The sequence below is a fragment of the Cheilinus undulatus genome, linkage group 10 (assembly GCF_018320785.1).
Source record: "Cheilinus undulatus linkage group 10, ASM1832078v1, whole genome shotgun sequence".
Lineage (NCBI taxonomy): Eukaryota > Metazoa > Chordata > Actinopteri > Labriformes > Labridae > Cheilinus > Cheilinus undulatus.
The window spans coordinates 20,028,795-20,056,181 of record NC_054874.1 but is presented as its reverse complement, the minus strand read 5'-3'; the positions used below and the strand labels follow the sequence as shown (position 1 = coordinate 20,056,181).

Genomic DNA, 27,387 nt, shown 5'->3' with positions numbered 1-27,387 from the left:
AACAGTTTAAATTACATCAGTGACTAGACTTTCCCATTTACAGTCACATAAAAGAATAAATCAGGTCAAAAATGTGCTGACACACTGAACAACAAACAGATAAAAACAAAGGGGAATATTCCCACAACTGCATCTTATTTTTATTTGTGACATGTTGCAGTTGCTCAGTTTATCCATTAGGTGGCGCTCTACTACTGCACCTGACGTATCCAGCCCCCAACCTCTGGCCTGCACTGTCTGGGCTCGTAATTGTCCTCAGCCAATCACAGCTGAGGTGGGCGGGTCTCCATTGTTACTACAGATACCAGAAGAAGTTTGCGCCGACCTGCTGCTGTTGCACCTATGAGTTACCGTGTTGATGAATAGCCGCGGCCCCGCGCGAGACAAACGAGCCGATTATGCCGAGATAAAGAGTCTGCCTCGCGCTCAGTCCGATGATGGCATGCGATGGTTCATCCGCGGAGGATTTCCCGGACAAAGTGATGCCCAGAGCGGCTCCCTGCACGTGCAGCAAGAAGTGCAGGAGTCGCAGCAGCAGCAGTGTCGTCTTCTTGGGATTATTCCTGCTGTCTCTGTGTCTACACGCTGTCACCCTTGTCTGCTATTTGGACCTGCGCTCCGAAGTCAAAAGGGAAATTATCCACCAGAAGCGGGACTCCATGTTGACACTTGCGGGGAGTGACCTGGCTGACCCGGCGGCTGTGCTCTCGCCCGGACACCCGCGACTGGACCCCTGGAGCAGCCGCGGAGGAGACAGTCAGGAGGTAAAACACCCCTAAACATAAAAGGAAATAGTTAAAAGCGAATAGCCGCATCAGCTAATTCAAAACGGCATTGTTTTCATTCCTCATATGGAGGCTGTTCGTGTTCATTCACCTCCGTCCGTCCCCCTGTTCCCGTATCACGGTGTCAGGTTCTGTGTCTGCGTGCTGTTATGGCATGTTTCTGGGCAACTTGTTTTACAGTAGCCTTGTCACGAAGTTTTCAGTTTCCAGACAAATATGTTTTGAAGTAGGGCTCCCGTGTGCGTGAGTAAGCCTCTTGGACAAAGATGCACAAAGGTATAGACTTCAAGTCTGTCAGCTGGCCAAAGTCTCGTTTTCAGGTAAACATATCATGGGAGTAAGGGTCCAGAAATGATGCCTTCATAACACAAGAACGCAGTTAATCTTATACTCCATAAGCTGCTTTTTATATTCCCTAAATTGTAACACAGTTAACCCAATTTGTCTTGTTTCCAGAGTTCTCCCTAAACAGACAGAGGTTGATGTTCAAACCTTAGGCAGCCTGCCCAGCTGGATCCCCTCACACGGGTCAGTCAGTGTGCTGCAGCAGGTGGACGGAAAATGAACTGGATCACCAGCAGGTGCAAAGCCCAGGGGCTGATGTAAATTCATCAGGACTTAGATGGGGCAGTTGGTACTTGGAGCTGAGCCAGCCTCGTCTCACATGTGTTTTCTTTTCTGGCAGCGGCCTGATTGAATGTTCAGTGTGTTGTCTGTGGCTTTGGCAACAGCCAGCGCTCCCCCTCCCTCCTCTTCCTCACCACCACCACCTCCACACACTCCCTAATCTCATCAGTACAAAGGGACCGAGTGTAGGTCTCAACTTTGCTCACTCAATTAGCCCATGTGTCACCAGTTGTGTAACCTTGTAGAGAAAATGATCCTCTGTGTGGGGTATTTTCTGGACATGAAGTTGTGCAGAACCCCTAAACATGATCACCACCCGTAGGAGTTTGTTTCAGGATGGAGGCGTTTGTGTCTTTACAGGAAACATTATACAGGTCAGATGCTGGTTTTGGTGTTTGTAACGTTTTCCTTTCACAAGTGGAAAGCTCAGCCTATTCATTTAGTGCTTTGCAAAGCTTATTTTAGTTTGGTTTCCCTGGTTAAAACCGAGCGAGATGGGGTTGGTATTCAACCCAGATGGTGACGCTTCATGAGGTGAAAGACTGTGGCCCAGCTGTAAATATTTAACAGCGCTGTGATGCTGTCCGTGCCAGATGTCTGCATTAAACAACTCTGATTACACATCCCACAGTTTACATAGTTGCAGAAACAGGAGCATGTGGCATTTGGACGCAGCAGCCGCACTTGTTAGCTTTTCAAGCGCTTTCCTTTGAAGAGCCTTTTTTTTGTGCAGCAAAAAATGTTTATTGGATTTTTTTAACACACATCTTCATCAAAGGAACTTCAGCGGCATCAGTGAAATTGGATGTGACGGGCAGGTATACAGACAAGTGTAACAGAACAGGAACAGTCATCCCAGACAACAACAAAAGCCAAAATGATCACGTAAAGGAACAAACACGGATACACATGCACTCTTTCAATGCGCTACATCTGCGGGAAGACACTTGATTTTGCCCATCATGTCATAATAGTGTTGTACACTTATTTGAGTGCGTGTCAGATAGTTTTCAACTAGGCTGGAGTGCCATGAACATAAATCAGCCATGCTAAACAGCATGATATTTTCTGGCTTAATTTTCCTGTATATTGTTTCATACTTGCATAAAAGAGGGTGCCTGCTTAGCTGAGATCTTCCTTTTATAGGATAAAGGTTCAGCTTCAAAGAAAATTTACATTGGCAAGTTTTTAAATATGTAATAGTCCTCTAGGGTTACAACACCTGTTGGGTGTGTGTGTGTGTGTGTGTGGGCGAGGGTGGTGGTGGTGGTGGTGGTGGTGGTGTTGTGAAACGTCTAAATTAATACTGATACATCTATATGATCAGGAAAAGCAGGTTAGACTATCAGAGAAAAAATTGATTGATAATATGTAGTTATTTTAACACCTGAAGATACTGTGACAGGGGGTAGGTGACAGACGAGGTGATTAAAAGCATGCTGCAGAAACAGTCTTTTCTTAAAGTTTATCCTGCCAAAAATCCATTGAAAGGTTCTGATTCAAAGCAAAGAAAGATTTGATATTTTTGTCAAGATCCACAAAACAGTCTCAATGAAATCTGTTTCTATGGAAGAAACAGCTCCACTTTTTATTGTTAAAGCTCCTGTAGGGGAGTTTTTGGCTGGTTCTGAAACAGTCTGGACTTTATACTGATACCTCTATATGATCTGAAAAAGCAAGAATATCAGGGAGAAAATTCAACAATGACACGTAGTTATTTTAAAACCTGAAGATACCGTGGCAGAGGGTAGGTGACAGACAAAGTGTTTAAAGGAAGCTGCAGTCCTGCCAAAGATTCATTGAAAGTGAAACAAATAAGACTAGAATTTTTTTTTTTTTTTTTTGGTCAAGATCTGGAAAATCATCTCACTTTGTCTGAAAGCAGCACCAAAATCAGCTCTAGCAAAAGTTCCTCAAAGGAGCTTTAACTTTGTCTAAGAGGGAAAAAAAACTATGTATTATAGGAGAAAATTAGAACTAAATCTACATTTTAGCCTTTTTTGGTCCACTACGTGTCACTTATTTTTACACGATTTTCCAAGAGAATAAGCTGAAGTTGAATTCCACTATTTAGGCCAAACTTTTGTGCTGGAATTTGGCAGAATTTTTTAGATACACCCTGATCTGAAGAAAAGGGTTGTCATTATAACTCCCAGATTAGGATCTTGGCTTTTTCAATGTAATACAACAAGGCTGTAGTCATTTTTCAGAACAGTACTATCTGTCCAGATGTCTGCTCCATTCAGTTTTCTCAGATGTGAGTTCAGAAATTAAAGCAGTATTCCTTTTACAAATTTCCGGATGTGTTTTTTGAAGCATCCGGAGAAATGGAAACATATCGTTGATATCTTTGTTGCGGGGATGCACTTAAAAATTACGTACCACTTAACATCTCACACCTTCTCAGTTGCTTCTTAATGAGAGCAGATGATGTGGTGATTAACGGTCCATGCCTGGGACATGAACAAACACTTCATGCAGTCTGCATGCCCTTGAGCAAGGCAGTAAACCCCAGCTGTCCAGCAGATCTGCACAGTTCCCAACAGTAAAAAGCTCCTCCCAGGTATGTGTGTGTGTTGCTCAAAGCTCTAGAACAAGACTGTGATGAGGAGTGTTGATGAAAAGGGAGTGAAAAGTGTCACTGGCGCTGAGCCTGACCCTCTTTCACCTGACCTCAGAGAGTGAGACATAATAAAAATCCACCCATGGAACACTTAATTGTGTTAGCTTGGATTGCTTTTTATTCTTGCCTAACATTTTTCTTATAACCATTATATGAAATAATTTTCTCCTCTGATGTGTGCCTTCAAAGTCTCACAGAGAACAGATGCTGAAACATCTGGAGTCTAGTTAATGGCTATTAAAAAGTCAGTTTGATGGAACCAAAAGTCCCCAGCAGCATACAAGCTCTGGGGGCACCAGGGTGGGCTGTCACCAACTTCTGCTTTTATTGTGACCAGTGGTTGATTAGGTGAAACATCAGTATCATGTGAACAGACAGAGGAAGCATCAATGTCAGGAACTAATCAGGATAGACACAAGTGTGACTAAAGCTCGAGGCTGAAGGGGATGAAACATCTCACATACAAGGCTGCAAAATCTTCCATACATGACTGAATTGTCTTGACAGACGGATGGCGTAGACGCCCAGTAAAAATTAAGCCCAGAGTCACAAACATCTACCAAATAATAAATTCTCACAGCATTCAGCTAGAAGTCACTTTGCCAGCAAGTGTTGCAACAATCTGACATGTGATTGGCTGCTGACAGGCTACATTTCCCTTAGGTTGAGCTCTGCCGCTTTATTAGATGACAATCTATGAATGGTGTTATTAAATTACCCAAGTTATGGTTGAAAACACATGAGAGCAGTGTCTGATACTGGCTGGGGTAAGGACCCTCATTTTGGGTGATATATTCAAGAAGAGAACATGCTGTCATTGTACAGTCCAGGAGTTTGAATCATGAGTTTTATGAACCTCGTGTCCTCAGTGCTTTACACAGCTTGCACAGCAGTGATGGGCACCCAGTCTGCATCTGGCACCCGCAGCCACAAGCCCTGAGTTTCACCTCCTCAACTTTGTAACCTCACATGCTCAACCGCAATTTAGTGACTAATTGTCGCTGCTGGTCCAAGATTTCGAGGAGTTACCGCCACAAGAATGTGAGCTCAGTAAAGAGATACTGAAGCAGAGGCATTTTGCTCTCACAAACAGCTTAAATGTCAAGGAGTTTGGGTTTTATAAGCACACAAAAGGATAAAAATACATGCTGTTGTAATGTTAAGTGTTAATAGGGCAAAAAGAAGTCTTGTGATCACAAAATTACACATCCCTGGGGTGACTGAATTTTAGTCATATCCTCACAGAGCAACAGGGAATCGTGTCCTCTGTGCGAAACAGCACCCCCCCATGCTTTGAAGATTTGAAAGCCCTCTAATTAATAGCATTTTTCCCCTCATGCTGAAAAGAGAATGGTTTACTCAATAGTTGGCACTTGGCATACATACCAACACGTTGTCATCCTGATTTACTGTAACTCTGCGTGCCTTTGAAGGCTGTAAATGTTGTAATGAAGTGAAATGAAGCAAACAAGGGTGCAAAACCGTTTCTCATAGTCGTATAATGGTATGACTTTTTTAACAGAGCCTTCATCTAAAGCACACGTTTGCTAGTAGCCTAGCAGATTGCTTGTTTGTTTTTTTGTCGTTCTGCTGGGGCTTAATCTCGGGCCAAAAAATTGGCTGTTGAATCATGTTTGGCTGTCAGAACAGACGAAAGTGTAATGCCATATGCCTGAACATACAACCCAGAATCCTTTGAGAAGTAAAAGCCCCCTATATGCCAACAGCTGGAGAGGAGATGTGGAGACACCTGCGCACCAAATGAACAGCAAACGTTGCTGCTCGCGGGAACATCTGGAGGTCTGTGTGCCGATAAAACCGTTCCAACACACACACTCCTCCATCGGGTTGGAATTCCCGTTGCTTATAAGGTCAGACATGGCTGGCAGCTGGACAGGGATGTAGATTTTAACTATTTTGAGCTGGCCCAACACAGCCAGCGGGGGGTGTTTGACATGATACAGCTCATCCCTCACCACAGGGAAAGGGGGGTGGGGTGGGGGGGTGTCCCACATCTGAGATGAGGTATGGGAGAAAACTGGAAACATAACTTTTCTTGTCTGTCTTCTTATGGTCTTTCAGTGGCTCTGCTTGCAGAAACCACACAAAGAGGCACCGGGAGTTCACGCTGTTTTCAGGAGAAGGAGCTTTCACACCGTCGGGGGTTAACAACTATGTTTACTTCAGTGCCACAGATGGAAACACGGAATATGTCATCTTGTGCCCAAATGACAGCGTCAAAGTGTCTGTCAGTGAGCTTGTCTGATTCATCCTCATGAGTGAAACATCATTATTTATTGTCTTCTGATCCATTCTTAGGTGCTGCACGTGTCCCTGCTGTGGAGATGTCAGTTATCCAAACTCCAAGCAGATGTCCAGCACAAATACAAGTTGTCTGATCTGTCCTCAGCTATTGAGCGCCTTTATCTTTCACTCCTACCATTATTTATGCTGACACTCCAAAGTGTGATCGAAAAAATGATCTCGTATTTCTGCTCGAAGCCTCGACGAAAAGAGGCCTTTGGGTGGTCTTATTGTGTTTCGAGTTCCCTTTCTGTCTATCGGGGTTCTGGGAATCCTCCAAAGATGTGATCACGAACTGGCTGTCCTAACTGAAGGCGACTTTGAACATTCTGCATCTCTAAACCTCTGGATCCTTAGCACGAAATACTGTTTTGTTTTTTTTTGTTTTTTTTGTCGGAGCCTGTCGTGTCTCCGGCGTGTTACAGTCAGTTCAGCACATCCTACAGAGTTCATGTGAATTTAGGACGACTAGAACCAGTCACACAAGAACACAGGCATGCGGTTTGTCCCGCTATTCACTCGCCCATGGGAGAAACCCACTCGCTGTAGCATAGCTTTCCCTGTTTTTTTAGGGATGAGCTCAGAGCAGCCCCATCAGATCCCTTTTTCTTTTCTTTTTTTTTTTAGCTTATTCATGCTTCCTCTGAATAGGGTTGAGACCAGGTGCCTATGAATGGGTATTGCTCTCACATTAACCGCAATTCATGCCCTCCTTTTGTGTAAAAAGGTGAATTTTAGAGCAGTCGTGTCCAGGTGACTTGTCTCAAACGACACAAACACAGACAAAAGTGACTCTGGTTACAGGATGGGTTACAGCCCCAATGGGACAGACAATGACTTGGCCACGAATTAATATACTTCCTGACAGTGTCTCACATCTTTTCAAATGCCCCAAGTTGTGTCTGTGCAAACATTATACCCTAAGAATAGAAAAGCCACTTGTAGGCCGTTGGTTTCACTCTAAAATCCTTGTATCACCTTTTCCTTTTTTGGCTCTGCAGGATTAATACCAGCTGGCCGTGGCCTGTATAAATTCATGAGGAGAAATTTCTGTTGAAAGCTAATGAATATTCTGCTTTAAGAATTTCCATTCTTATTAATATTTTCTTTTTTTTTCCACCAGGAGAAGTTACTGCACAGAAATAGCGACTTCCATGCCACGGAGGACCACAGGGGGATAACTCAGCGAGCGAAACGAAGTCCCGGCAAGCAGCCAGATACAGGCATGCTTTTTGATTTATCATCATTTTCTTCTCTTGTGCCTTTTGCCCTTGCACCTTGTGACTGAACACTTAAGGAAAATTGCTTTTCAGGTCTCCTCTCTTGTGTTTTTTATGCTGAAACTGTATTTCTAGGACAAAAAATGACCCACAAACATTTGCTCTCCAGTGCACCTGCATCAGTCTGCTTTCTGGAAGTGCTTGGCAAACTCCAGCTGGACTGCTGGGCCTTGGTTTCCATAACTCTGCTTGTTTGGAGGGGATTCAGTACAGTGTAAATAACAGGCTTTCAGTGGGCTTACGGCTCTTTAAATTCGAAAACAGTTTAACAGTCTCTCACATTTTGTGGAAATCGATTTTTTACTGCTTTGTGCCTACTTAACAGAGCAGCTCCACCACATCATGTTGCCTAGTTTATAGAGCGAGAGATTAAACAGAATGGAACTGATTATTACTTGGATAGCAAACAAGGACAACAAGGAGTTTGGGAGGGTTTCACCAATTTGAAACAGACAGCAAAAGCCCTTCGTCGAATTCCCTCGTCTCAAAATAATTTCGAAGTCCCCGGAATATCTTTTTTATCCATCCGCTGAGCAGATCTCGACTTTTGGATTCCAGCTGTGCTATCTGTCGGGTCTGAAACATCAGAAATAAAAATCACTTTGTAGAACATGCAGTCAGTAGAAGGAGCCAGGTTATCATCTGGGGCTTTCTGGGTTTCATTAATCCCAACAAATTGATTTATAGTAATCAATGGCTTCACAGAAAGCCATAAGGTTGATGTGTCTGAATTTGGTTTTGTAGTTTCTGTTTAAAATGCAAGCTATGCAAATAAAAAAAACGAGGCCTTTGAAGTTTCATGTCTGAGTGCAACAAGTGCAGCATGATCACAAGGCATTCCGATGTCTGTGGCGTGACACTGAATACTTGGGGGGAAGTTTAGTGATTGTGTTTAAATTAGAAGAAAAAACTCACCTTTGAGACTTTCTACATAAATCAGTAAAGTCCCGAGCCTCTAAACACTAATCATTCCCAGGTCTCTCCTCTGCTCTCAGCGCACAGACAAAGGCTTTTGTAATCTCAGCCTTAGATGTGTGTGTTTGGGTGTGTGTGTGTGTATTTGTGTGTGTCCCTTTTTTGCATGTGAGTGAGTGTGTATTCTGGGCACTCCTAACGGGCACCAGATTCCAGATAGGGCTGCTCGTTAAGAGAAATCTACGCGGATGCATCCAGTCATTTAGCCAGAGGAGAAACACTGGCCATATGTTTGAGGGGGACTCAAACTGTGAGGTTTTAAGGTTAAATGGCCTTTGTAGTTGTAATGACATGGTAAACACAAGAGCAGCGAGACGGCTTTTTGAAAAGGATTCTTCAGCTGCATACACAAATGCAGATGCACACTAAGTGCATTCTGTCTTTCAAGCACTGACAGAGATGCCCCACCAACATCCACGCACTCACACACGTGTTTTAAGGGGGAGACGCACACGCAAACACATGCACTTACCCACATGTAGACACACTTTCATCTGCATTCTCCATCTGGGCTTAATTCAAAGAAAAGGATTTTGGCAGGATAAAGTATCTCTCTAATGATCTTCTCCAGTTCCACTCTGCCTGTGAATGCTTAAGGCACTTGTTCATACAGAGGAGGTGAAACCACACTTACAAATTACTACACTAGAAGATACCACAGACTGACATACCTCCACTCAAACGTTCAGTGCCACACATCTGAGTCTGTTATTTTAGCCTATTTTTGATATAAGCAGGGTATTCGAGATGTTATCTGAGATGATAATTGTTTGAGACCATTTTGGGCCTGATCATATTGTTGTTGCTTTCTTACAGAACCACCGAGGAAGAAAGAGAAGAAAAAAGGTAATGCATAGAATGGCCTTCATTTTAGTTTGGTTAGTCATACACATTAGACCAGGGGTTCTCAAACTTTACCGCCAGCAAACTGGCAGAAGTAAAATGGGTTAAAAATTGCTAAAATGGGTTAAAAATGGCAAAAATATGTGGAAAAGATGTTAAAATGGGATTTTTGTAAAGTAGCAGAAATGGGTTAAAAGTAGCAGAAAATTAGACAGAAGTGGAAAAACTAAGCAAACATGGCCAAATTGGGTTTAAAGTGGCAAAAAAGGGTGGAAATTTCAGTGAAATGGGATAGAAAAGTGGGTAAAATGGCTTAAAAAGTGGTTAATAGTAGCAATGATGGGTCAACAGAGGCAACCAAAAGCAGAAAGTGCCAAGAATTGGTTTTGAAGTTGCAAAACAGGCAAAAAAAAAAGTGGGGAAAGGGTTTAAAATTGACAAAATATCTTAAAATTGGCATAAAGTGGTAGAATAAGGGATGAAAACTAGTTAAAACTTGGCAAAATTCATGTAAAGTGGCATAAGTGGGTAAAAAGAGGCAAAATGATTTTAAATTGTGCAAAAATTTACAAAAAAATAGAAACAATAGTGAAAAAATTGGGTGGGTAAAGTGGTTAAAAAGTAGCACAAACAATATCAGTCAAAGCTAATGTCAATAGCTTGACACTTTTCAGCAAATGAGATGACTGTAATTTAGGATGGTAGCACCAATGCTACTGATAAAACACACATGTATTGATACTATTGATAAAGCACAGCTAGGCTATTTACTAGGTTTGTTAGAGGCCCATCTAAAATTGTGTGCAGGCCTGTGTTCAGACTTACTTTTTACAGCTTTTTTGATTACTTTGATTTCAGCATAAATATCACCGTGACTTTATTTTACATGAAACTTATTTAATGCTTGTTTTCATTAAAATTAGTAAAACATACAATTTGAAATAATTAAAAAATATTCTGTTTTTTTTAAGGCATTTTGTGACCCCCTCTCAGAATCTCGTGATCCCCAAAACTACTGCATTGGATGACTATCTGCCTCTTACTTTCAGGATGTAACCTAATAAAGCAGTCCATTAAAGAAATCTGCATATCTGATTCAGTCATGTGCGGATATATCATGCTTCTTTGCTGTCTTCATATCTGAATTTACTGTCAGTACAACTTCTGTACAGACTGTATCACCATCAAAGCCAAATTTCTAATTTCAGGCTATATAAATTCATGTCCAGACCAAAAAAAACTTCTGTACCATGTATGGTACATTTTTCTTTGTCTTTCTGCAGGGAAAAAGAGGTCAGTGCCGGGGCCTCCTGGTCCCCCTGGTCCTCCCGGCCCACAGGGGCCACCGGGCATCCCTGGAATCCCCGGTATTCCTGGGAGCAACGCTGTGGGGCCTGCAGGACCTCCTGGACCCCCCGGGCCACAGGGACCTCCAGGCAATCAAGGCCCATCAGGTATAAAGCAGAAACGACACGATCCGCGCTGAGATAGCCAAGAGTCGAGCCAAAGAAGTCAAAAACACCCACGAGTTGAGAGATTTGTTCTTAGATTACAGTACTTTCCTGCATGCAGACGCGTTCCCACACTAGAAGGGGGCTCAGGTTGTCAAAATTGGTGAACTCACTGCCTTCTCAGTGCGAGTCTCCGGTGCAGCCTGTCAAACATACTGTGGGATAGCAGTGATCCATCTTTAAACTATTTCACTGTTTGTTTTGTTTTAATCATCATCTCTTCTTCTCAGCTGTGTCGAAGGCCAGGATTTTATCTTGTATCTCCTTTTCTCTCTTTTATTATCACAGTTTCCGAAAGGACGGAAACAAAGGAATTCCAGGTAGAGTATGTCAGCCATTAAAATTAAATTTTTGCCTAACTCAAAACCCCTGATGAAACAGCTGTTCCTCTTGTTTTACTGTGCATCCAGATTAGTCACCAGAGATCTTTTTGTGTTTTTCAGCCTGCAGTGGTTCATTTGCAGGGGCAGGAGACGACAATCCAAGTGAGAGAAGGTGGGCCTTGTGTCTGTTCTCGCTTGTAGTTACACCCCAATGTTTGACACAGAACAATAAACAGGCTTAATCCCTGTCAGTGTCCTTCGTCAGAGATCTGTGTCTGCAACTGTTCTAATAAACACATGCCTGTTTAACCACTGACTTATGCCAGAAGAAATAAACATGACAGATTTAGCCATTTTTTAAAGGTTTTTCTTTATTTGGTGCAGACTGACAATGATTTTCTGCTTTAGAGGCTTAATAATAATACTAATATGTACTATAAGATTAAAGTAACCCTGAAATACTCCCAGAGCTATTAAAGGATTAGTATACAGTTGCAGGCTTATATTTTAAGTCAGACCCATGATAACTCGGGTCAGGAGGTAAATCATTGCATGCTAACTCATTTATGATTGAATGTCTGTTGAGTAAGGCACCAAACCCTGCTCTGCCCTGGCACTCTTAGATGTGCAGCCCCTCACTCTGATAGTTTCCCATCAGTGCATATTAGCCTGTAAGTGCATTTGGCCTCTGTGTGTAGCACAGTGTAAAAATTGAGTTTCCCTTGAGGATTTATAAAGTATATCTTCTTATTTTTCACACTAAAAGCATCATCAGCTGGTTGATTCTTGTGCCAGCACAGAGCTCTGGTTGCAGTTAAACACTGCTGATAGCTGTTTATGATGACTGTGTGCCTCTTGTTTGTTTGTTGTGACATGTTTAGATCTCTCTGAAGGCATCCTTAGGAACTGGAAGATGGTGTCCATCCATCACCGTGTGTTTAAAATGCACTCTCGCTCTGGAGAGCTAGAGGTGCTGCTGGACGGTGTCTACTTCATATATAGTCAGGTAGAAGTGAGTACGGTCCTTGACGTAACTCTTATAATTTACTGTTAAGAGTTAAAAGAACTGGCAGTTTATAGTTAAGATTTAAATCTTGCTTGCTTTTCTTATCCATAAAGGTTTGAGTTATATATTACAACAGTTCTTTTGTCTCCCTGTGGTAAAATAAGAATGTCTATAACTCAAACCCTTGTTGGCTACTCTGATATTCCAGCTGTTCCAGCTTCAAACAAGCTCTTAAATATCATGTTTTGACTACCCCTCTCAGTCTCTTGTGAATTTTTATGTCTCCCCCATCTTCACCAGGTGTACTACCTCAACTTCACCGACATTGCCAGCTATGAGGTGATGGTGGACTCCAACCCATTCCTGCGCTGCACATGCAGCATCGAAACGGGACAGCGCAAGTTCAACACCTGCTACACGGCCGGCGTGAGCCTGCTGCGTGCAGGCCAGAGGATCTCCATACGCATAGTGTATGAGGACACGCTCATCAGCATGACCAACCACACCACTTTCTTGGGAAGTGTCAGGCTTGGAGAGGCTCCATCTGCTGGACAGAACTGATAACTACAAACCACAGCAGCACTTACAAAGAGGGAAATGTTCCTCACTTTGGTCTAATCAGAGGCAACTTTTCAGCCAAAGTCTTGTTGCTGTTTAGAGGAAACTTAAACCCTGAGGAGCTCCTGGCTGACTTTTGCTCACTTTTACACTTCTGTATTAAAAAGGGCAATATAAACTGTTATACTTTCCCTCAAACATCCTCATCAAACAAAAGTCTATTTATAGTCACCAGTTTGTGTCAACACAGACGGCATCTCTCTTTATAACAAGGAAGGACACTGCGCTGACATATGCTTAATATTTACATATTTTAAGTGCTGTTAAATGATAATCTTGTACCTCCAAAACACGAGCTATACAGGCTGTTTCATTTGCAATTTGTACACTCAACCTTTTTAATTAATTTAATTGCATTAGCAGATACAAGTGGTTTAACAAGGGGTTAAAAGCCCTGTATGCCCTTCAGTGTTGCCAACTTAGTGACTTTGTCGCTATATTTAGCGAGTTTTCAGACCCCTCTAGCGACTTTTTTTCAAAAAAGCGTCAAATCCAGCGACTTTCTCTGGTGTTACTGGAGACTTTAAGAGACTCTGACGTTAAAGCATGTATTGTTGTTGCTCCTCTCCATCAGCCCCTCCCCGTCCCAAAGCACTCACAGGCAGCACAGTCCTCACAGCAGTCCGTCTCAGCTGGTCTCAGCCTCTACAGTCTATGGTCTCAGCTGCAGTCAGAGCAGGAGGTGCTCATGCCCCCATGTCAGACAGCAAATTAATCGCTTTGTGAAGGTGCCTTAACAGTTTTTTCTGTTGTCTCTTTTTGGTCGATTTAAAGTTGTTAATGAAGACTTTATACAAAAAATATTTATAAATATTATGGTTAAAAATTTTCATGTTTCACTGGAATTTGATGTAGGCTTGTAATTGGACCATAAGGCTTAAAACTAAACCAAAAGTAAGAAAGCTAAACTTCTAAGAAAAATAGAATAATTGATAGAATAATAAACTAAAAATAAAAATTAAAGTTACTCTGCCAGAGTATCTCTCTAGTTATTTTTTGCCAGTCCCAAGCCCAGATAAAGGAGGAAGGTTGGAATTGTGACGTTATAAAAACAAGAATTGACAGGAGCAAGTTCGTTTGTAGTTCTATACATCTTAAAGATCTTTTTACTCACTTTTTGTCTCTCTCATGACGTTTTCCCTCTCTCCTACAGCGTCCACTACAATTAAATGCGTACCCATGATTATGCAAATTAGGTGATGATGTCATTTAGCGACTTGTGGCGACTTTTAGGACAGCCAATAGCTACTTTCCTTACTGAGGAGTTGGCAACACTGATGCCCTTAAGGAATAAAAAAGGGCATCAATGTTCAAAGCAAGTATAAGGTATTCATGCAAAGCTGAGAAAAAGCCATTAAATTGGAGTTATAAGGTATTCACAGAACAACAGCACTATATATTTTGCGCACATTTGCACTACAGCATCCCTGCAGAATATCAGTGATATGTTTTGTTACAGTGCTATTGTTTTGTAACCGTATGAATGAATACATGTGGAAAAATGATAGTTGTTTATACGTCTGTACATATTGTATATAAAATGGGATATACTTTTGTAAATGGAGTTGATTGATGGATTAAAATGTTTCATTTTCTGTCTGAAGGCATTGTCTGTCTTTTGTGTTCGAGCAGCAAGTGGTACTGATTTACAAGGTTGAAACGTCTTTCACATTTCGAGTCTGCTGGCACCAGTACAGACAAGAACGAATGATGCTCTTTGAGTGAGGCCTTTTGTCTTTATTAAAATGTGGCTTTTACTTTAACTGCAAGTTTCACAATTCAATAAATTTTGTCTGTAGTCTTCATACAATCTAAATGAGTTCCATCTTTAGCAGCAGAGAGAAGATAGTTCCTTGTTTAGAAACTGATTTTGAAACCGAACATTTTAGGTTTCTGGGGTTAACTGATGTGTGACCTCACCAACTTGAGTAACTTCAGGACATCCAGTCTGTTTGCTCATCTCACAAGCTTTACAATGCTGTATTATAACTCACAGCGTTTATGTTTTGTCTTAGTCTTATCCTGCTGTACAGAGCCAGTGTTTTAAAAAATGATTTTCCTAAACTCCAATGGGACATAATTCTACAATTAAATCAGCCACGTTCTAAGGGAATTAATGGGAAAATGGCCAAGATGTCTCAAGCAAAGGAGGTATGTCACTGATTATACTGGATGGAGTCATCTTGGACATTGTACTACTGAGATTTATGCCATTAGTGAGTATTCAGATAGTGCTGCAATAATACGTTTTCTCTTAATGCTTTGTTTTCTCTAAGGACTTGAAGCCAAGTGCTTTGCAAAGAGCTCAGAGTTCTCTGAAGGTCTCTTCTAGGAGGGTAAATCGGGAACAGAACAGCTGCAGAGGTGGGTTGGAGCTGAGAACTGAAAATGTGTCCATTAGTTACGCTCTAATCTGTTAGTGAGCACATAAACAGTGTATGCTGAATTAATAAAATTAAAGAATTATGTTTATTTCCTCTCCTGCCAGCTCCAAAATCATTCCTGTATTTAACAGCTAACACTAACAAACAGCCAGACATAAGAGGTAAAACTAAATTCAAGTCTTTGGCTTAAGCATTGCCATTTATGCCGTCATAATGAATAAGTATAACTTGCCTTCTCCCAGAGGAAATATATTAGAGATCCCTTGGACTGTTTCTGCACTGCAAGGAAATGCAATTTCACAGAAGGAAAACAGAATTGTTGTCCAAGAAGATGGTTATTACTTGGTGTTTGGACAAGTATTGTGTCACTTTAATTCAAGCATAACTAAATTGATTTACATCTGATTTGTTCCAACTATTCTGCTAATGTTCTGCTAAATTCACAGGTTTTGTTCACAAGCCAAAGTACGGTTATGGGTCATGTTATTCAAAGTTGGAGTTCAACACAAACAGGAATCACCTCAACAGAGTTATTGAGGTGCCTGCAAGAAATGCCAGATCATACTCCTGCCACTACATGCTGCACTGCAGGTCAGAGAGATGCTTACTGTGTGGCCTCTTTGAAAAATAGTTATACGTATTTAGAAACGTGCTTTTGACTAGCCTGGTTAGGCTTAAAGCTTCAACACAGTTATCCTTACTGTGTGGCCTGTCAGAGAAAACAGATTTAGAAGCATGCTTTTAAAGATCTTTTCTCATAAGAGAAATCAGAATTACATCATGTCATGCCTGTATGGCCAGTAGCAATGAGTTAGAGCTAACAGATAGCAATTTGGAAAGATAGCTTATATTAGCACAAAGACTGGCAAACTTTTGTTGTCTGTGAAAGAAATAGTTTTTTTATTCATGCTTTTCAATCATTATAAAGAATCAATAATTGGCACAGATATCAGGTCTGTATGGTGGAATTACCAAAAAGCTAAAGCTAGCAGGTAGCTTAAATGTACACAAAGATTAGCCTGGCTATGCTGAAAGCTATCAACAAATTATGCTTACTGTGTTGTTTGTTTTAGAAAAAATGTTTAGAAACATGCTCTTTCTAAAAACCTTTTCTGAGATTCTGAAAATTAGATTAAAAACATGCCATCTTTTATGCTAATGAGCAAAGGGTTCCAGCTAGCGGATAGCAATTTAAGGAGATACTGTAGCTTATATTAGCACAAAGACTGGCAAACTTTGTTGTCTGTGAAAGAAAAAGCTTTTTTGTATTCATTCTTTTCGATCTTTATAAAGAATTTAAAATTAGCACAGATATCTGTATGGTAGAATTACTAAAAAGCTAAAGCTAGCAGGTAGCATAAATTTTTTAAATGAAGATTAGCCTGGCTATGCTAAAAACTATCAACAAATTATGCTTACTGTGTGGCCTGTTAAAGAAATAAGCATTTAAAATCATGCCTTTAAAAAAATCTTTTCATGTATTGAGAGTTAGAGTAAAAACGTCATGTTTTTATGGTAATGAGCAAAGTGTTCTAGCTGGCAGATAGCAATTCAGGGAGATACTGTAGCTGAGTTTAGCACAAAGACTGGCAAACTTTGTTGTCTGCAAAAGATTTTTTTTTTAAATACATGCTTTATGATCTCTATATAGTGTTACAATTTAATAAAGCGATAAAATATCTGTATGGTAGAATTACCAAAAAGCTAAAGCTAGCCGATAGAAAAATGAACAAAAATTAAGCTGGCTGTGCTCATGGTGATCAACCAATTGTGCTCACTATGTGGCCTGTTACAGACATATCTATTTATAAAAATGCTTTTTAAAAATGTTTTCTTGTAATGAAAAATAACATTACAACACCAATAAGTCTTTATTTGTATAGCGCCAACTCATAACCAGTTATCTCAAGACACTTTACAAAGAGGGCAGGTCTAGATCATACCCTCTGTTGTGGCCTATAATAACAGACTAGTCTTAAACATTAATATTATAATAAAGACTTTACCCTATCATAATAAAGACCAGTGTTAATCACCTTGAGCTTACATAAACATAGTGGCTAGCCTGGCAATGCTTAAGGCTTAAACATAATAATAGTAGTTGTATGAGTACTAGAACTAATTGGCTGGACCTCTGTCAAATTAGGTCGGTCATTCTAGAAGGGGTGCATATTTATGCAATCACTTATTTACCTTACAGTTTTTGTTTAATTGACATTACCTTGTTTAAGTCTGTGTCCACTTTGACAGTGCAGGTTTTTTTTTGTAAAATCTTTGGTCAAAAAGATAAATTAGATTGAGCATGGTTGATTTACAAAATCAATAAAATGGTAAAACATCCAAAGAGGTGAACACTTTTTATAGGTACTGTATGTTTTGAAAGAATGGCACTGCAACTCAACATACAGAGTCTATGGGAATGTAGTATTACATTATAATGCTGTTTGTAGTAGCCTGAGATATGTAATGCCTATTTTTTTTATCTTGTACATCCTTTAATGGCTTCCTTTTCTGCTCTGTCACAGGCATAGTGCAGCTGTATCCGCATGATGAGCTGTATAAGTGAGACAGGCCTGGACACAGACTCCACCTTTTTTTGGTGTGGTACAGCTAAACTGAAAGAAGACAGTTTAAAGATGATAACTATGCAGCTCATTGTAGCAGGATGTAGGAAACTGACACTGGGCTGTGTGAGGGGAAGCTGATAAAGGACACAGTGACAGGATAAGGAATGTAACAGACATTTTTTTAGATGAAAATGCCCATCTCATTTGTTTGGCAGTTACTAAAGGGCTTATTGGGTCCTTTAGCTTTAAACCTGCTAAAGTGTATCTTCCTCCACCTGGGCTTTGTTTATGTGTGCTACCACCTCCTTTCATCAGTCTATTTTAGCATGTCTCTTTATACCTTGCTGAGGGCTTCCCTGCGACTACACCTCCACATGCTGTCTCTTTATTTGTTCCTCTCATCTATTTTAGAACGGTTTCCGTTTTCCTAAGAATAAGTCAGGAACAAACAAAGGTATGAAATCATACCACATAGGGGGTGTATCCTGGCTGCCATGGACTCTTAAACATTGAGTATACTTTGTTAAATTTCGATAAAGTGGCTTTAAACTGCATAGTATGCTATGGGTCAAGTGGAATTTTTCAATTGGCACTTTCATCCATAACTTCTTTTTAAATATTGCAGCTGTATAATTGGGTAAAAAAACCACTTATACATTGATCTTTGTTTATCTTTTATTAACAAACTATATATGGCAAATTATAGGACAGTTTCTCAACATAAAGTGAACTCTCATTAGCTGAGCCTTTATTGTCTAAATATAGTTTCCTCAATGCCTATCTGGCATCCGCAGCTGTTTTCCCTGTCTCTTTTTTTTATGAAGCATGGGTATAAGAGGGTGTGTGAGTGTGTATATGAGCTCTGACAGCAGTTGTGATACAGCAGTAGGAGCAGCAGCACAGGGAGGATGGTCAGACATATGTTTTCTCATCTTGTACTACTCTGGTCTCTCAGCCATGACCTCTATGTAACTGGACTGACCCAACACAAACCAGAGGTAAGCTCACAATGAATCATTTAAATGCTTCTTGACAGCTGTAATACCACTGCAATTCTTTTAGATCCTTCAAGTTGCACATTTTCTGTGTTTGAGACCTTAGAATTGTTAAGGTTGTTTGACTTTGGTTTCCATGGCTTATTCTATGATTATGATTATGATTAATGTTCCTTTCATTTCAAGGAGGGGTCCTGGAACAACCAGAGTCTCTCCTCTGTCCCGGTGGATTTGGATGTAAGGCTGAGAAGACTAGACCTGTCCAATAACTTCATCAGACAGTTGCACACACTTGCTCTGCCATACTTGGAACAGCTGGATCTGAGCTCCAACCAGCTGGATCTCATCTCCGAAGGGGCTTTTGAAAACCTGGCTCAACTTGAAGAGTTGAATTTGTCCAGAAATGCGCTGAACAACAACCTTGGCAGTAACACTAAAGCTTTCCGATCCATCAGCAGACTGAGGAGTTTGGACATTTCAGTGAATGGGTTGAGTGATGACGCAGCGGAGCTGTACCTACGAAACAAACCTTCTCTTGAGCGACTTAAGATGATGGGAAATGCTTTAAAAAGACTTTCACGCTACATGTTCAAGGGGAGTGAAGGTTTGAAGTTGATTAATATGGAAGATAATCTGATATCAGTGATAGAGAAAGGCACTTTTGAACCACTGTCACAATTAGAGATCTTAAATTTGGCCAGAAATAACCTTGCAAAGATCTGTGATTTTCAACTAAATCAACTTAAACACCTGAATCTAAGTAGAAATTCTCTTGAGTTCTTTGTTACTAGTGAGAACGACAAGCAGTATAGGCTTGAAACACTTGATCTAAGTCACAACAAACTTCTTTATTTTCCAATCGTTCCAAAGATGAACAGTTTGAGGTATCTTTACTTACAGAATAACATGGTTGGGGCTTTAAATTCAGAGGCTATGATGGTGTCTGAGGCCAATGCGCTTTATAGAAAGGTCATGAGAGAGAGTACAGTAACAAAGAATAACCTACACTCAAACTGGAGGCATATGCCTCTGATTTATATTGACCTGAGCTACAACCACTTCACATCTTTTCCCTTGGAGACTTTGAGCCTTTTGTCATCTTTACAAAGTCTGAATTTCAGCTACAACTGTCTGCAAAACATCATCTGGAACGTTAGAAATCATGATGAACCAGGAGACCCTCGACAGCTTTTCTTTCCCTCCTTAAAGTATCTTGACCTGCAAAGCAACGGACTTGAATCTGTTTCCCCGCTGTTTCTTAAAGCGCTCACACAAATAGAGACTTTAGATCTGCAGGACAACTCTGTGAAACCTTGTGCTTCTCTGGATGATCTTCAAAGCTCCCAATCAACACAGCAAATACAACTCAATACTTCCTGTGTTTCCTTTGGTCAGCTAAGGTCCCTTAAACATCTCAATCTTAAGGAAAACAACATTAAAACGCTTCAGCCAGATTCATTTAAAAAGAACTCTTTGGTCTCTCTTAACCTTGGGAGAAATCCAGATTTGATTATGAGAGTTGGTGCATTTGAGGGTGTGCAAAACAGCCTTGAGTCCTTGATTCTCAGTGAAGTAAACATGAACACTTCTGATTTATCTTTACCTTGCATGCAAGCATTAGCTCACTTGAACATTTCTAACAACCATCTAGATCTCCTTCCTGGCAGTTTAAGCTGCTCTCCTTTGAGAGAACTTGACCTAAGAAATAATCACTTCAAGTCCTTAAACCATTCTTTAATTCTTGCTATGTCTGCACACCTTCATCTCATGTACATCAGTGGGAATCATTTAAACTGTTGTGACAGTAAATGGCTAATAGACCTACACAAGTTCAACATTTCCCTGCCTGATATTAACAACACTGTCTGCTTTACAAGTGAGGGATTTATCAGGATGACAGAGTATCTAAATAACCCTGAAGTGGCTTGTTTGATTCATTCAAATGCACAGGAACTTCACTTTGGGCAGATGGTGGTAATAGTTGTATTTATAACTGTATTGATTACAGCACTGATTATGTTCACAAAAAGACTGTGTTGTACGGACAAGTCACTCATAGTCTGATGTTTCAAATCTAACCCTGAAAGATTAACATTAGTGTCTTTTACATGTATACTGTACAAATGAACACACTTGATTTATATATTCTGAGACAATAAAAAAAATCTCACATGGAAGCAACAATTGTTGTGCAATGCATCCTGGGTTGTGATGTAAAATGTTGCTTTGTTGTCTGTACCATATTTTTTCTTATGGCATGTCAGCTTTAACATCCTAAGTCCCTGCATGTGCATATGAGGAAATAACATATGGTTTTACTACAACTTAGTAATTGTTCAGAATGTCCTTTGCTTGGAATGTAAGATTTTGCTGTAAGGTTTTTATGAATTTTCAAGGAAATTTTGGGAAATTTGCTTGGAAATTCGATTATTTTCAGGGAAATTATTGTTTGGATATTTTAGAGACTTATATTGGGAGTTAGTTTAGCTAGAAATTAGTTTTGAAATCATTTTGCATTTTCATGGGAATTTGGAAAATTTGTTTCAATGTTTGGGGGAATTTGGAAATTTTGGGGGAATTTTTTTGTGCATTTTTGGGTTTTTGATTGAGAATTTGGGGCAAGGGTGTATTCTTTGAATTTTTTAAGAATTTTTCGTGTAATTTTAGGGAATCTATTTTTGAGAATTTGATCAAAATATAAGGGGAAATTTGATTTATACTTGTCTGGAATTTTCATGAAATTCATGGGGAACTTGTTTCAAAATTTGAAATAATTTTTAGGAAAATTCCAGGCAATTTGTTTGGATGCTTCTGGGAATTTTCCACCATTTTCATGGAATATTGGGAAATGTATTCTAAAATTTTTATGAGAATTAAATTAGAAATGTTAGGATTACTTCCTTGATTCTTTTCATTGAATTGTTTAGATTTTTCTGAGAATATTTCCTCCCTTTTTATGGTATTTTGGGAAATGTTTACATCATTTTTTTGAGAATTTGATGAAAGATTTTGGGGGTAATTTTCTTGATATATTTCAGGAATTTTTGTGGATCTTTTGGGGGGAAATTATTATTATTGAAATGTTTAGGCTTATGATAAAGTTTTCCCAAAACATTTGGAAGATATTTAAAGAAAATATGGGGTAATTTTTTTGGGATACTTTAAAAATATGTTGAAGAAAAAACAGAAATTGTAGTTTTTTATTTTAGGGAATTTTTGTGGATTTTGTAAGGGAAAATTTCCAAGAAATTCTGAACTTTTGAAATTTGTTCATGCTTGGCTTTAACCAGTCCTTGTGGTCGATCAAAATAAGAAGAAAAGCAAATTCACCATCTCTCTGAGACTGACACCATTTCTTACTGACTGAAGACCCCCAACATCTGGCCGACACTACCTCGTTTGACCAATCTTCATGCACTTGTCATATTTTAAATCTGTCATTCTTTCTGCCACAGTCAGCCAGTTGTTTCAGTATGGACGCTGCAACCCTCCTCCACCTCAGCCACCTCCATTCAAATAACCAACATCTAGTCTAGAGCCTCAAAGGTCTTCTGCTCATCTCATCCTGTATACCTCAGTCTCCTCCTCCAAGCCGCCTCATTGATTCCTGGTCCCCCCTCTCAGAAGTCTACTCCTCTTTTGATCTTGCATCCCTCATCAACACCACCAGTACTATTCCTGCTGTTTGCCTCACTATCCCTTCAAGTAAATGAAGTCATTATGATGAAATCTAATCACCAAAGACATTGTACATTTCTCTTTCATGACATTTACAAAATAAATTATTTTAAAACTTGTACTAAGTCCCTGATTAGAAAATGATGTTGCATTTTGAGTGGAATATTCAATATTCCTCAGCAGCATTGGGGCTAATGCAGTACAGAGCAATACACTAGTGTACTCAGATTACTTTTTGTTGCCTTTGCAACCCTCAGCAAGGATTTAAAAGGCACTATACTCTCTGGAGGCTGAAAAATGAGTGCGTACCCTCTGTATACTTGTGCAACTGTAGCAGTTTTGCCAGAAGGATGAAAATGTTTGTTAGCTTTAAAACAAAACATGTATTGAAGTGACTGAAAAACAGTGAAAATAACTGCCTGATAAGCAAACACTTTCAGGGGGGTATACTCAGACCCTCCTAAGTCAGAGCTAAGCCCTGGATCTTTAATACTTCTGGCTACTGCTAAATAAAGTCAGAAGCCAAATACTTTTGGTAAGCAAGCTGTAGCAAGTGAGCCAAAGCTGCTGTTGAGTTTCAATTTCCTTTAAACAAAAGTTTGGATTAATGGCTTCTGAGACTGAACAAACTAACAGACTCTTAATCAATGAAATGCAGCACAATCTTCGTCATTTGGCGTACAATTTTAATCTGAATTTCCTACAAGCTCCATTAAAACGTTTTTTTATGTCTCCCTTGTTAATCTTGATGACGTGCATTAGTAGTGGTGGCCTCTGTAGCCAAAATGTGATAGCTCAAATTGGCTTTATTGACTCTCAAGTCATTTGGTTTTGGTGCATGCCAAATTCACTAATCAGGCAGGGAATACTTCGCCCATCCTTCTTTGTGAAATGTTTGTAAGTCTAACTTTGGCCCAGATGTTTCTGACGTCTGAAGGCCTGCAAAACCTTCCCAGAATGTTGACAGAGCTCCTGAAATATTCAGTATCATGCCAAAATATGACCTTGTACAAGTTAATCCTATTTATATGATAAAAATACATGTTTATCCTTTCTTGTTGGTACCTTATAATTCATAATTTGTGGCTATGACCCTGAGAGAATGTCATCAAATATAATAGCTAATGTGCTGCTGTAATAAATATGGTGTTCCTAATAACCAGAATGTGTTGGCAGTCTTCATTTTGGAAATAAAGTTCCATTTCTGCAAGAGAAGAATGAATAATTGCAGCTCAGATGGCAAAAAACTTTGATGTAAGTGAATTTATGTTTTTATTTGAGCAATCTGAACTACATGAAACCATAAAACATTGACTGGAAAGGCTACTATCATTCAGTGTGAGGTGCATTCACACTCAATAAATCAGAGTGAATTTGGACCCATGCTCTGAAGAAAAACAGACTCCTCCATGTAGCACATAAATATTAAAGGAAACTAACAACACATGTACAAGCAGACATTACAGCAGGGGGAGTTTGAAGCCCAATGACATGTTGCCATTTAAAATGCATCTAAAAATGGGGAGTTACAGGAATTTTAAACATCTGAATGCATCTCAACAAGCACTATCCTATTTTGAATAAATATATTGCCTTCTTATTAGCTCATCCTTCTCCTTTAAACAGAGGCATAGTGCCATTTTGCAGCTCTCCTGCCCATTTGTCCACCTGGTAGAGTCTGTGCAGTATAATGCCAACGTTAGTGTCAAAGGAGCCAGGATTCCTTTATCAATCTGCCTCTTGAGCAATGTAACTGAAGGAAATGTCTTTGTTGCCCCACCCACAAGATTTAGATCAAGTAGCAGCTTGACAAGTTCAAGCAAAGAGCACTCAGAGAACAGAACACTGTGTGGATAGTATTAGGTGTAAAACCATAGGAATGCATGGAGCAAATTGTCTTCATTCTTCTTCTTGGTGATTAATAGGAGCTGGCATTTGGGTATTAGAAGAAGTGTCTGTGTTAGTGCATTAGAGGCACTGTCAGTCACTCCCTCAAGGCAAACTGTATTTCTAATACATCCCATTTTGAAGTATTGTCTTAACTTCCCAAAACAAAAGACAGCTCTCTTATTACAGAAAATGTTTTTACACTGCAGATGTTTAGTTCTTAAAGCTTGTTTTTCCATTAATGTTCCGCAAATGAAGAAAAATGCTCTGTGAAGATTCTAAGACGTCCTATTAGACTATCCCTTTATGAAGCTATTATCAAGCTGTCAGTACTTATTACAAAACTGCCTCTTGTTCTGATTTTCCTCCATTTAGAACTATGCTGACTTAAAACTATTGTTTACAACAATGCATTGTTAATTGACATGATCCATAAAACAGTATTTCTCCTAAATTCTCTCTCACTGAAAGCTGAAACATATTTTTTTATTTTCCACTGAGACATTTGTAATGTCTGTACCAGGAAAGGTGGTCTCCCTGTAGTTGCAGTTATGAGTGGTGTTAGGGCAGGTAGCATCAGCATTGTCATTACCTAGAGCTTGCACTTATGGAGCCTGAGTCTGTTGTAGGTGGCATGGTGGGTGGTGGGAGCTGGCATGGAGGGGGGAGCTGGGTTGTTGGATATCACTGTTCAGCCCTCTGGAGGTGTGTTAGGACTAACTGTGTGAAACACCGGTGAAGAAGGGTTCCCATTTGACAATCCTGGTCAAGGGCTGGCTTCTTGCTACCCTTTGGTTTGCACGGTTGACTTGTGGAGACAAATAGTAAATGGGTTAGAGATTTCTTCACTGCTGATCCTTTTTGTAGGGCACAATAATCTTGTTTATTCAGAATCTGACTGCATTATCAGGGATGTGAATTAGAAAAGACAAAAAAGTGTGAAAATACTCCTCAGCCCCATCCTATATGTACAGAAAAGTAGAAAAACTGACAGTTTTTAAAGGAGGAGCTATATGACCAGGGTGTACTTGTTTTTATGAGAACAAAAACATGAAAAAAGTTTGGGTCAAGTAGCCCGGTCACGCAACTTCATGACAACATTCTGACCATTTCTATCACAACCCAAGACAGCCGACAAATGCCTTGACAATTAAATTTGTATTGTTATATTTCACTGGCATCAAGCCAAAACCTTGTATCTCCATTTTTTATGATTTTATTCTTTTTAAAAATCCCTTGACATGGTAGTTGGTCATACACATTTAGAAAGCTATAGAAAGTGTGGAAGATGCTGACTATGACCATTTGGTGTTAAATTATTTACAGCTTTTTTTCATATACCCTTAAAAGTGGTGATTTGGGTGTTAAGAGGCTTTTGCCCAACGCCAGTGATTTCCATGTCTGCTACAGTTTTGAGGCATTTGGTTTCAGGAAACTGTTTCTTAACCCTTTCTTAACCCGTTTTGTTGAGGCTTTTCTTTCGACAATGTAAACCACTCAGAAAATGTTTACCATGCTCATGTGTGTCAATTCTTTTTCAGCACAACCGTAACTTTAAGAAATTAAAACTATTTTTTATTACTCTAACTTATTGTGAAGTTAAAGGGCCTCCAAAAAAACATAAAGCAGAGTTTTAGAAATTGCTATTTTATTGAACAAAAAAATATGATGAAGTTGTCACTTTGAGTTAGAAATTAAGAAAATGTTAACTTACACAAAAAGTGGTAAAATTACATAAATCAAGCTCAAATGATTAAACTTACACAAAATACATAAACAGCTAAAGGCCATTTTCTCCTGTAAAAGATACCAAAGTTTAAAACAATTGATGCACATCAGTACACAGAGTATAATATGACATTCTGTGCATTTCCAGAAATGCAAATTAAACATATAAAAATTAATAAATGAGCCAAAATCAAGCTAAATGCAGAAAAATACAAAAATATATATAGGTGATTTTCAGTAAAGGGTGCTGAAAAAGTGCCAGTTTGAGTTAAGAGCATACTTTTTTTAATTGAGCTTTTCGACCTTAACAAAAGTGCTGCGCAGTTTATCAAGTTTCAATTTCACTTACAGTCTTGGTTCAACAATCATGATCAGCAATTACCATACCATATGCCATGTTACACTGAATCTGCCATTTGGTAAATGTTTTCAGTGTGATATTTTAGCAATGAAGGTAATTATTTTCCCTTTATCATTGTTATTGTATGCCTTTACAAAACATATTTGGGTTTTTTTCACTCATTTATATTCATTTACAACTTGTTCTTCAAAGTGTTACAAGCATTTAAGGTTGTAAAATCAATGAGTAATCATGTTTAATAATTGTGATCTCGATATCAGTCAAAATTAATAATAATTCACCACAGTTTTTTTATGTAAATTTGTCTTGGCTGAGAACACTGCAGAGCACTTACAAACTTTTGAGTGCTGATGTGAGAGAATAAAATGTTTAATTTTGCACTCAAATGTGCTGGATTTAGAATGACACTATAAAATACATTTTTTTAATGCTATTTTGCAGCATTTTAAACACTTTCACACTTTTAAACAACTAAATAATACGCACAGATACATGATTTGAATGTAGTCAAGTATTACTGCATGCAGTGTTTGCAAAATTTTAAATTCTGAACATAAATAGCACGTTTAGGAGTCTTTCCTATTTGATACTCCTTTTTATCAATATGTAACCTATCCTCACACACTAGCATTTGGATGTACATTTAAATCAAATCACACTCACTCTAAAGAAAAAGACAACCCCCCCCCCCCCCTTTTTTTTTTTTGTTTACTTATTAAAAAGACTGGGCTTATCACCATTCCAGCCAGTCCCACCATACAACCACAGATCAATATCCAGCTTGGATCAAATAAACTCATGCCCACTTAGTCTGCCTGAAATCTGGGTGTCATATGATTGATGACCAGCTAACCTTCAAGGTTCATGTGGCCTCAATTGCTTAGTCTTACCG

General features: G+C 39.4%; 2 protein-coding genes and 1 pseudogene across 2 annotated transcripts; all 3 read left to right on the top strand.

The window, feature by feature from the left end:
- Positions 1–320: 320 nt before the first annotated feature.
- LOC121516331 (ectodysplasin-A-like) lies at positions 321–14,490 on the top strand. Its single transcript, XM_041797560.1, is given in 9 exon segments — positions 321–429; positions 431–764; positions 7,463–7,562; positions 9,411–9,440; positions 10,721–10,891; positions 11,237–11,268; positions 11,392–11,443; positions 12,153–12,283; positions 12,578–14,490. Coding segments are annotated over 9 exon segments (1,182 nt in total). The 5' UTR covers positions 321–358; the 3' UTR covers positions 12,839–14,490.
- LOC121516769 lies at positions 14,397–17,845 on the top strand (annotated as a pseudogene).
- An 842-nt stretch (positions 17,846–18,687) lies between these two features.
- On the top strand, positions 18,688–23,661 carry LOC121515964 (transforming growth factor beta activator LRRC32-like). Its single transcript, XM_041796960.1, has 2 exons — positions 18,688–18,844; positions 19,028–23,661. Exons 1-2 carry the CDS (start codon positions 18,755–18,757, stop codon positions 20,903–20,905), a joined length of 1,968 nt encoding a protein of 655 aa, XP_041652894.1. The 5' UTR covers positions 18,688–18,754; the 3' UTR covers positions 20,906–23,661.
- The last annotated feature ends 3,726 nt before the right edge of the window (positions 23,662–27,387 follow it).